The 10,033-nt window shown below is 44.0% G+C and overlaps 1 protein-coding gene across 1 annotated transcript in view; it reads right to left on the bottom strand.

Annotated features, from left to right (window-relative positions):
- CHD5 (chromodomain helicase DNA binding protein 5) overlaps positions 1–10,033 on the bottom strand; it is a 159,031-nt gene that overhangs the window by 54,361 nt on the left and 94,637 nt on the right. The window contains exons 8-13 of the mRNA XM_069079557.1: positions 9,662–9,868; positions 8,998–9,209; positions 6,218–6,349; positions 5,775–5,883; positions 3,185–3,376; positions 2,549–2,749 (exon numbers count right to left, since the gene is read on the bottom strand). Of these exons, the coding sequence (XP_068935658.1) occupies positions 2,549–2,749; positions 3,185–3,376; positions 5,775–5,883; positions 6,218–6,349; positions 8,998–9,209; positions 9,662–9,868 (1,053 nt within the window). The remainder of the gene's footprint in view (positions 1–2,548; positions 2,750–3,184; positions 3,377–5,774; positions 5,884–6,217; positions 6,350–8,997; positions 9,210–9,661; positions 9,869–10,033) is intronic.

The raw sequence follows: 10,033 nt of genomic DNA, 5'->3' as shown, positions 1-10,033 counted from the left end.
TAGATAGATAGATAGATAGATAGATAGATAGATAGATAGATAGATAGATAGATAATCTGACGGATGGATGGATGGACGGATGGACGGGTGGATGGATGGATGGATGGATAGATGGATGGATGGTTATTTAGTGAGATTGATGGATAGATAGACAGAAAGACAGACAGACACAGACAGACGGACAGATAGACGGATGGACGGATGGATGGATAGTTATTTAGTGAGACAGATGGAGAGATATACAGATAGACAGACAGATAGATAGATAGATAGATAGATAGATAGACAGACAGACAGACGGAGATAGACAGATGGAGATAGACAGACAGACATATAGATAGACAGATAGATAGATAGACAGATGGACGGATAGATGGATGGACGGATAAACGGATGGACGGACAGAGATAGATCGACAGATAGATAAATAGATAGATAGATAGATAGATAGATAGATAGATAGATAGATAGATGGATGGACACAGAGAGAGAGATGGATAGATGGATGGATAGTTATTTAGTGAGACAGATGGATAGATAGACAGACAGATGGAGCTTGAAAAAAGATACATTTAGTATGAGAAACTCACTACTTCTCCAGGAGGGCCATATCACTAAAGTATTTTTACTTATTATAATAGAGTTAATATAACAAACACAGAGTACACTTGCCCTAGCCAACCAGCCTTTTTTATAAGGCAGAACCCAAGAAAAATCAACAAAAGCATCCTAGTCACCCACCCACCAGCATCTTTAGTATTGTTTTCCCATAGAGACAGCCTTTACACTCAGCTTTTTTTTACTCTGCATCACCTTAATAGGTTCATCCAAATGATAGCTATCATGTTTTTTCTTCATTGCATTAATAGGCCACAACATCTTCAGTCATTCTCTAGATGTGGGAATGTAGGTGCCCTCCAATTTGTTTTTCTTATTATTACATGGAGCAGCCAGGAATATTTTTGCTTTTTCTTCCTTTTTCCTTTTTATGATGTTTTTGCAGACCATTCCATTTTTGAACCATTCTCCCACATGGGAGAGAAGGGAAAGAGAGAAGATCGTGGAAATAGAAAACCAGGAATAATCCGCATGGCTCCATATCATTCCTACGGCGAGTTAGGGTTATTAAAATATAAACAGCCTTCTAAAGATCACTTAAATGAAATCACAGAGAACAGATCCATGAGTTATTATAAGAAGCTAAAATAGTTTGGGGCATGTTTGTGTCACAAACCTTCAGAGGAATCCCCAACCTGTCCTTTAGTTATCCCATCCAAGATAGAAGCTTGGTGGAAATGTGTTTTACGTGATTGCACATACATAACCTATACCAAAATGCTTACTGTTCTAGGAAGGAAGGGGAGGGAGAGAGAAAATTTTGCAACTCAAAACAATTTTTAAATGAATATTAAATGTAACTGGAAAAAACAAAATACTATTTATAAAACATATAACCTTGGGCCAGATGGACCATGCTATTGACCCAGTAGTAAATTTCTCTTAATAAAAGCAAAGAAAAGTAAAGAATTGATACACCCTTAAAGAGACAGCTAAGTGGGCACGAGATATAGTTTCACCAGACCTAGAGTCAGAAAGACATGAGTTCAAATCCAGCTTCTGAAACTTCCTGTGTGATGCTGATCAAGTCACTTAACCCCTGTTTACCTTAGTTTTTTCCTCTGCTGTAAAATGGGTACAACAATAGCACCTCCCTCCCAGGGTTGCTGTGAGGGAAAAAGAGCTCATGTTCATAAAGAGCTTTGTAGACCTCATAAATGCTAGCTATCATTATTATTGAGATAAACTATTAATCAAATGTAAACTTTAAAAACCACTAAAGGCTGCTTCTGAAGTCTCAGGACTGTGAGTGTGAAATGCATCATACACTGTGTTTTCGTTGGTTGGTTTAGCTTGTGTTTCTCTACTACAAGAGAAGCATCAATGGATGTTAGGTCATATCAATAAAAAGAATCACAATACTATTTGCCATTTAATATATGTTCTTTAATGGATTTTTTTTTTAATTCTTATTTGGGTGTGACTATGGAAAGGATTTCACCAGAACTCCCTCCACTTAGGAAGACTGATACCCATGTCTAATTTAGTAGCTAATTCCCAAAGAATTATCAGAAACAGGATTTGAACCCAGACCTTCTTGATTCCAAGCCCCACATTCTTTATCAGGGTTCTTAATAGAGACACCAAAAGGAATCCATGGATAGGTTTGAGGGGGTCTGTGAACTTGACGTAAAATGACATTTTTATTTTCACTAAACTTTGATTTCCTTTGCAATCCCATGAGTTTTATTTTGTGCATTTAAAAGCATTATTGTGAGAATAGAGGACCTGCAGGAAATCCCAGTGGAACTGGATGCCCAGTGAGGTCTCTGGGTTACCAATGGAGAAGAAAGATGCCACAGGGGAATGATGAGAGCTTGAGGAACTCTACATATCACAGAGAAGTAAGTTTGATTCCCTTTGGTTTCAAACTCAATCCTCCCACCTTCCCACCCCAAGAAAACCCAAAGCAAACCCCAACAGCTCTTACTTTCATGCGGAAAACCTTCTTCCCACTCCGGATGGCATTGTCCTCGAAGGAAAACTCATTCTCCCGGATCACTGACCGGCTCTCCTTGTCCCCGGTGTAAGTGACCACATAAAAGTCAGGTGCCCACATCTCAAATTCCCTCTCCCAATTGATGATGGTCGACAGAGGGGCACTGACCAAGTATGGCCCCTTAGAGTGACCCTGGGGAGGGAGACAGGACCCAGGTGAGCTTGCCACAGTGCCAGTGACCCTCTGTAAAATCACTGATTTAGTTTTAAAAACAAATGTTAAAAATTGTTTACATGTAACTGGGGGGAAATATAAATACAGTATTTATAGAGTTGTAATCAATTAATCAATCAGCAAACTATTTATTAAGTCCCAAGCACTAGGGCCATATTTGTATATGAGTCATGCAAATACAAAGGATGAAGGGGCCTTAGAAAGCATCTCATCATAAATTCATGGACTTGGAGGGAAGGGACTTTGGAGGCATCTGATCCAACCTTTTCATTCTAAACACCAGGAAACTTGAGAAATGCCTTGTCCACACCTGGGAGAGCTAAGATTGACTCTCTGACTCTAATTACACACTGTACCACACCAGCCTTTGGGGGAAATGAGTGAAGGACTCACCTCCTTATAGAGGGAATACAGGTACACAATGGTCTGGACTGTCTTCCCCAGCCCCATTTCATCGGCCAGGATGGTGTCTGTGCCCTGGGCCCAGGAGAACCTCAGCCAGTTTAGTCCCTCCAGCTGATAAGGGTGGAGGGTGCCTCCCGTGGCATCGATGTACCATGGCTGCTTGTCGAACTTGACAGTGGGCTGTTTGGGGAGAAGAGGCCAAGGCCCCATTGTCTATATGTTCTCTATCGATCAGTAAGCATTTATTAAAAGGCATTATGCTGAGAACTGAGATTACAAAAAATAAATAAATAAAGGCCAAAAACAGCTTACACTCTAAGCCCCTTCATATTATGGCTGTAGGGAGCTGCCTTAGATAGTATCTTCCCACTCTCCCTCTAAGGTCCCCAGTGCAAGAGCCCAGACTCAAAACTTGAGCTGAAGGCTTGATGTCTGTTCCAACATGAGATAACCTTCATAAACCTCAAAGCTTGCTCTTAACTGTTACTATGATCATCCCTCCCCTGGGCCAAGGAGCTGAGTGTTAAATACAAAGAGGCAAAGTGGCCAGATACCAGAGGAGCCTGGCCCAGCCACTTTGTAAATCAACTTGGAATTATTTAAAGAAGTCACTCAATGATCCAACTTCTGAGGTCATAAATTCCACAAAAGATAAGGCAAAGAGAAAGGCCCCACAGATACAACAAGCAGACAGAAGATAAAAGAGCTGGTCTGGCAGAAAAGTGGGGACCCACGGACTTCGGAATATGGATGAATCAATCGTGGAATATAAAAAGAATGTATTATTATCATGGATACTATGATACAGTGAGAGCAGAGAAGGAAGATGGATATTTCACTTGTTGTTCAGTCGTTTTTCAATTGTATCTGACACTTTGTGACCCCCTCTGGGATTTTCTTGGCAAATATACTGGAGTGGTTTGCCATTTCCTTCTCCAACTCATTTTATAGATAAAGAAACTAACCAAGTTAAGTGACTTGCCCAGGGTCACACATCTAGTAAGTGTCTGAGTGCTCTATGCACTATAGTGCCCCCTAGACTCCCTGAAATATTTATGTAAAGGGAAAAGAAAACAATCTGAAGGACCTAAGACATCTGATCAATAAGACGTTCACGCCTTCTGATCGTGGCAGTGAAATGAGTGATGCATCCTCCCCTCCACAGCCAGGCAGCAGACTATGGGTCTAGCATGAGACACCCATCATCAGACTAGTACTAATCAGAGTCAATGGACTTGTCTGCTTTGCTTAACAATCTCTCTTTTCAGTTTCCTCCTCTGTAAAATGGGTATAGTAAGAGCACCGGCCTCCCAGGATCAAATGAGATAACTGTGAAGCACTCAGCGCGGGCCTGGGACATAGTAGGTGCTATCTAAAAATGTTACCTGTTATTCTATTACACAGGAGTGGTCACTGGGTGTTGTTTTACATGCATTTCAGAGGTTAAGTGTGACCTCCCCCAAGTAACAACAAAACCATTAATAGCAATAAAAGCTTTTTAAGGCTCACAGCATCTTTCAAGGGGGACGTTATTATTAATACCGTGTTTCCCCGATAATAAGACCTATCCCGAAAATAAGCCCTCCCCTTACTGTGTAAGATTCCTCTAAAATAAGCCCTCCCCTGAAAATAAGCCCTATTGAGATTGCTACTGTAGTGAAGGTGATCCCCTGTGCTACATGCTACATTATGGTACCCTCTGTATGCACCGTCCCCCCCCCCCGGTGAAACGCACGCCGCGCTCCGAGCTGCATCCAATCAGAGCTGCAGAAGTGAGCACGTCATCTTGTTCTTCCCCAGTGATTTGCTTATTGAATAAAGGTACATTTTTTTGTTCACATTTACCTGTTTATTAAAATTGCTGTCAATGTTCATTAAAATAAGCCCTCCCCTGAAAATAAGCCCTCTGGTGTTTTTCTGTCCGAAAAATTAATAAGACAGTGTCTTATTATCGGGGAAACATGGTACCTCCACTTTACAGAAGGGAAAACGGGGAAAACCAAGGCACAGAGAAGGGAAGTGACTCTCTCAGGGTCACAGAGCTGATAAGTCTCAGGAAGGTGATTTGAAGGTCCAATGCTAAGGGCTGGGGATGGGAAGAAAATCAAAAGTCAGCCCCCTGCCCTCAAGGTGCTTACAAAAATAAAAGTCTTAGTGAAGTGCTAAGTTTAAAACTGGGGGCATCCTTTATTGAATAGATGGAAAGTCATCTGATAGAGGGAAGGTAAGGAGGGAGGGCATCACAGGCATGGGAAACAGCCAGTGCAAAGGCACAAAGGTGAGATAAGAAACTGCAAAGGGGCCAGTGCAGCTGGAAGTCCCTGGAGTGGGGGAGGGACCAGAATTTAAATACCAAGTAGGAGACTTGACATTTGGTTCCAGAGGGTCCTGGAGTCAAGTTCAGCCTTCTGGTGATCAGCACTTATAAAACACTCTATCTCACTGAAAACCACCCATTGTTATCTGGATTTTACAGAAGATGAAAGAGGCTCAGGAAGACCAAATGATTTGCCCAGGCAGAATTCAAACCCAAATCTCCCTGTCTCCTACCACCTCCTCCCCTCTGCCCCAAACTCACATCCACTAAAGGAGTCTCCGGGGGCTTTTCCAATTTGTCATCCTTCAGTTTTTTTCCCTTCTTGTTCAGTCTCTTGGGTGGCCTGGAATCTTCTCCTAACATCAACTCCCTATAAGAGACCACGGGTAATGAGAGGCAAGCAGAAGAGAGAGACAGAGAGAGAGAGAGAGACAGAGAGACAGAGAGACAGAGACAGAGAGAGACAGAGACAGAGAGACAGAGACAGAGACAGAGAGAGAGACAGAGAGAGAGAGAGGGACAGAGAGACAGACAGAGAGACAGAGAGAGAGACAGAAACAGAGAGAGACAGAGAGAGAGAGAGAGACAGAGAGAGAGAGACAGAGAGAGGCTAGACAGATATCCAAGCAGCACCCAGTTTGCCAGTGGGGCCCACACCTGTCTCAGAGCCCCCAGACCCCAGTCCAGCCCCCCCCCCCAGGTACCTGTGGTTCCAATAGCCTTGCTTCAGGTTTTCATAGTAGGGTATGTCAATCTCATCAATCTCCCAGGTACACTGGTCATAGGGGAGGTCCTTCCATTTGATAAGGTAATGCACATCCCCCTTCTTGTCAAAGCTGCAATAGAACAGAACAGGCTTCTATGCTTGCTTCAGGGCCTGAGTGGGAGTGCATATGGAGGCAAGAGAAGGGGCTGTACACTGAGATTTTACAAGAGCACAGGACTTTCCAGTTTATAAAATACTTTTCTCAATAGCCCAGGGGATACAGGAGCAAATTTAATTCAGAAAATATACACTATTATAACCTGAGAAGGTCACACAAATAGAATGCTGGAGTCAGAAAGAGCTGGATTGGAGCAGCCAGGTAGCACAGCAAGTAAGAGCGCCAGCTCCAGTGTTGGGATGACCTGGAAATCGAATCCAGGCTCAAACACTTAGCACCCACCCAGAAACACCTGGCTGTGTAACCTTGAGAAAGTTACTTAACCTCGATTAATTTATAAAAAAAATTAAAAAAAAGAAAGAGCTGGATTCAAATCCTACCTCTGGCATTTACTAGCTGTGTGACCCTGGACTAGTCACTTGACCTCTATGCCTCATTCATAAAATGTGGAGGTTGGGGTCAATGGTTTGTTAGATCCCTTCCAGCCCTAAATCTGCAATCTGATCATCCTGTGACTGGACAAGTCCTTAAACCTTATGAGACCTCAGTTTTCTTCATCTGTCAAATGAAGGATTCGGACTTGGAGGCCTAAATATCTGTAGAATTAACGTAAAACTTGTAAAGTGAGGAGACTGGATGAAATGATCTCCAAGGTCCTTTCCTATGACCCACTGAGTGAAATAATGTTGGCATTTAGGTGGCACAGTGGATAAAGCGCTGAGTTCAAATCCTGCCTTAGACACTTACTGTCACCCAGGGCAAGTCATTTTACCTTCGCTGTAAAGCAGGATAATAACAGCATGGACCTCACAGGGTAGTTGTGGGGATCAGATGAGACAACATGGGAAGTGATGGATAAACCTTAATACCATCCTCATTATCATTAATGTTAGGGACATCCATTGGTTTGCCATTTCCTTCTCCAGCTCATTTTACAGATGGGGAAACTGAGGCAAACATGGTTAAATGACTTGCCCAGGGTCACACATCTAGTAAGTGTATGAGGGCAGATTTGAACTCAGGTCTTCCAGACTCCAGGCCCAGCACTCTATCTGCCTTCTTCTTGCTGCCCTCCAGTCTTCCTAATATATATCTTGCCACTGGGTCTGGATGACTGCGAAGGAAACAGTGAGGCTGGTGACTTTACACAGCCCTGCCTCACTTAAATCCAATTCATTTGCAGATCATGGCATCATCTCCCTGATGTCATGGTCCTCTTTGAGAATGAAGGACAAACAACAGTAACCTCATACTTAGCACCCATCTCCTCCCACCACTCCTTTATCTAGGATGTCCAAGGTTCAGCTTGGGGGGGGTCTTTCCTAACCCACAGCCCTAAATGTTAGTGTGCCCACTCCCAATTCTGAATTGACTTCGGTTTTTTGTTTATTTTGTACATATCTTATGTGGACATGTGTTGTTCATTTCTCCTCCTAGTAAAGTGTAAGCTCCTCGAAGGCAAGGCTGTTTCAATTTTGCTTTTCATATTCCCTAGAACAGTGCCGGCACAAAGTAGGCATTTTATCAATTTACTGATTGAATCAAACACCAGGCAATGTCTCTTTGTGACAGAGTGAGCTGGGTGGACACTAGGGGCCTCTGGTATATAATATACCCAAAATGCACATGACACAGGCCTGCAAGATTCATGAAAAGAAATTAATGGCTTCCCACAGAAAAGCAGAGACAGGTGAGCATGAGTAATGGTTGCACCAAGTCCTGAAATCAATAAGGGTAAGACTGATTGCCTTGTGACCAGGGAAATTTATGAATTTTTCAATAAGTAATTAGTAGTTATCAGGCCTTTGGTGTAATATATTTTGGGAAAATTTACCTGTCCAGCTTTGGGATGGGGAGGGGCAGAATTATAATCTGCACTTTGATTATGCAGTTTAATAAAGGTGAAAATCAAGGGTCTTGGTTTGCATGGGTCTTCTTGGCTTCCCCCTCCTCTTGGCTGCTCTCCCAAATTGAAGAATTGAAACCCTTCCATATAGTGGCACTTAACTTAGGCAAAGAAAAACCATTTAGGGCATCAGAGAACTAATTAGCAATTCTGGTACCTTAATACCAAAATTTTAAGGCAGATTCAAGTAAGTAAGGAAAGCTAAGGAGAGAGACCTCAAGATATGGACTCCTAGGAACATGTGACCATGGGACAGGTTACAGCCAGCAAACATCATAAAAAATCAGCATTTATTAAGAACCTACTATGTTCCAGCCTTAGTAGGTTCTTAATAAAACAGGTGCTAAAGTCAGTTGCTTCTTCTACCTGTTAAAACATGTTAACAACAGCACCCTCTAAATTTCATTACCCTGGAGAAGAGCCCCAGTTGCCCATCCTTGTTACAGCTTTGAAGGACATGAAACCTACCTGGTTTCTAGAAGAAATGCAAATTTTAGGTGAGGGCAGGTAAAGGTTATGGACCAGGAGAGTCTAAGGAAAGAGGGAGTTTAGTTAAACCCTGTTTCGCCCTTTCTTCCTAAACTGTATTCATCTACTTCCTTGCCTCAGTCAATACAACAATATCCTGACTGCAGGTCAGATGCTAGAGCAAGCATGCACAGAGCCCTGCACCCCGCCCTTCTCTCCCTCTCACCTGTGGTTCAGGATGCGGTGAATCATCATCCACTCGGGCTTGATCCCATAACGATAAAACCTCTCCTCCATCTTGGCATAGTGGGGGTCCTTGTTCTTCCTCTTCTCACTCTTGCCATCCTCGTCGCCAGAGCCATAGTCAAAGGGGGGTGGCTCATCCATGTCGTTCTTCCTTTGGTAGTTTCGATACATGACTGTGTGATACAGCTCCAGCTGGTCCCCAGGGGAGAGGAGGCAAGGTCAAGAAGGCCCCTGGAACTTGGACAGAGACATCCCCTGCCCAGCTCAGAGGGACACCCCTTCTCCGGCTCAGACATGTAGCACCTCTGCACACTCAGCCACTGCATGGGGGCCAAAGGAGAGGCCAAGGGAACCTAGATCTCCTCTCTCCCACTCCCTCCCCATGAATCTCCCCATTTTTAAGACTGTATTTGGAGATGTCAAATGTAAGCTCCTTACAACTGGGCATCGTCTCATTGTCTGTATTTGTGCCTGATGGTCTGTCTAGCACAGTGCTTCACACATATAGTAAGTGTGGGTTTATTGATGATGCCTGAGCTGTGAAATACAGAATGCGTTCCTATACCAGCAGCCCCAGGCTCCCAGGGGCATCACGTGGCACACACACCCCTCCCTGGGCTCCCTCTCCTCTTCCTCCTCCTCACCTGCAGCTCCTTCACCCAGGAACAATGCCAATAGGACAGTCCAGCCCACTTCACAAAGAACTCCCGCTCAGGGATGCCCTCCAGAGGTTTGGGCGGGGGGATGCCTGGGTCGGCATCAGGCGGGGGCAGCACCGTGATGAAGGGGGCAGGCGGCTCCGTCCACTTCCAGTGCAGGATCCTTTGGACTTTCCCTTTCAAGGGGGGGCACTGAGGACATAGAAGGAAAGGGGGAACCCAGCTATTTAGCACCCAGGCCTGGAACATCCTGCCTCAGCCAAGATAGGATCATCCTCACTGGACCAGCCCCGAAAAGGTCCTATAGCACCTGGCGGAAGGAAGGAAGGAAGGAAGGAAGGAAGGAAGGAAGGAAGG

This window comes from Petaurus breviceps, unplaced genomic scaffold, assembly GCF_028583685.1.
Source record: "Petaurus breviceps papuanus isolate PSGF00001 unplaced genomic scaffold, PetGlider_PUasm1.0 91041, whole genome shotgun sequence".
Classification (NCBI taxonomy): Eukaryota; Metazoa; Chordata; class Mammalia; order Diprotodontia; family Petauridae; genus Petaurus; species Petaurus breviceps.
Note: the sequence above shows the minus strand (reverse complement) of the source record. Positions and strands in the feature narration are given on the sequence as shown.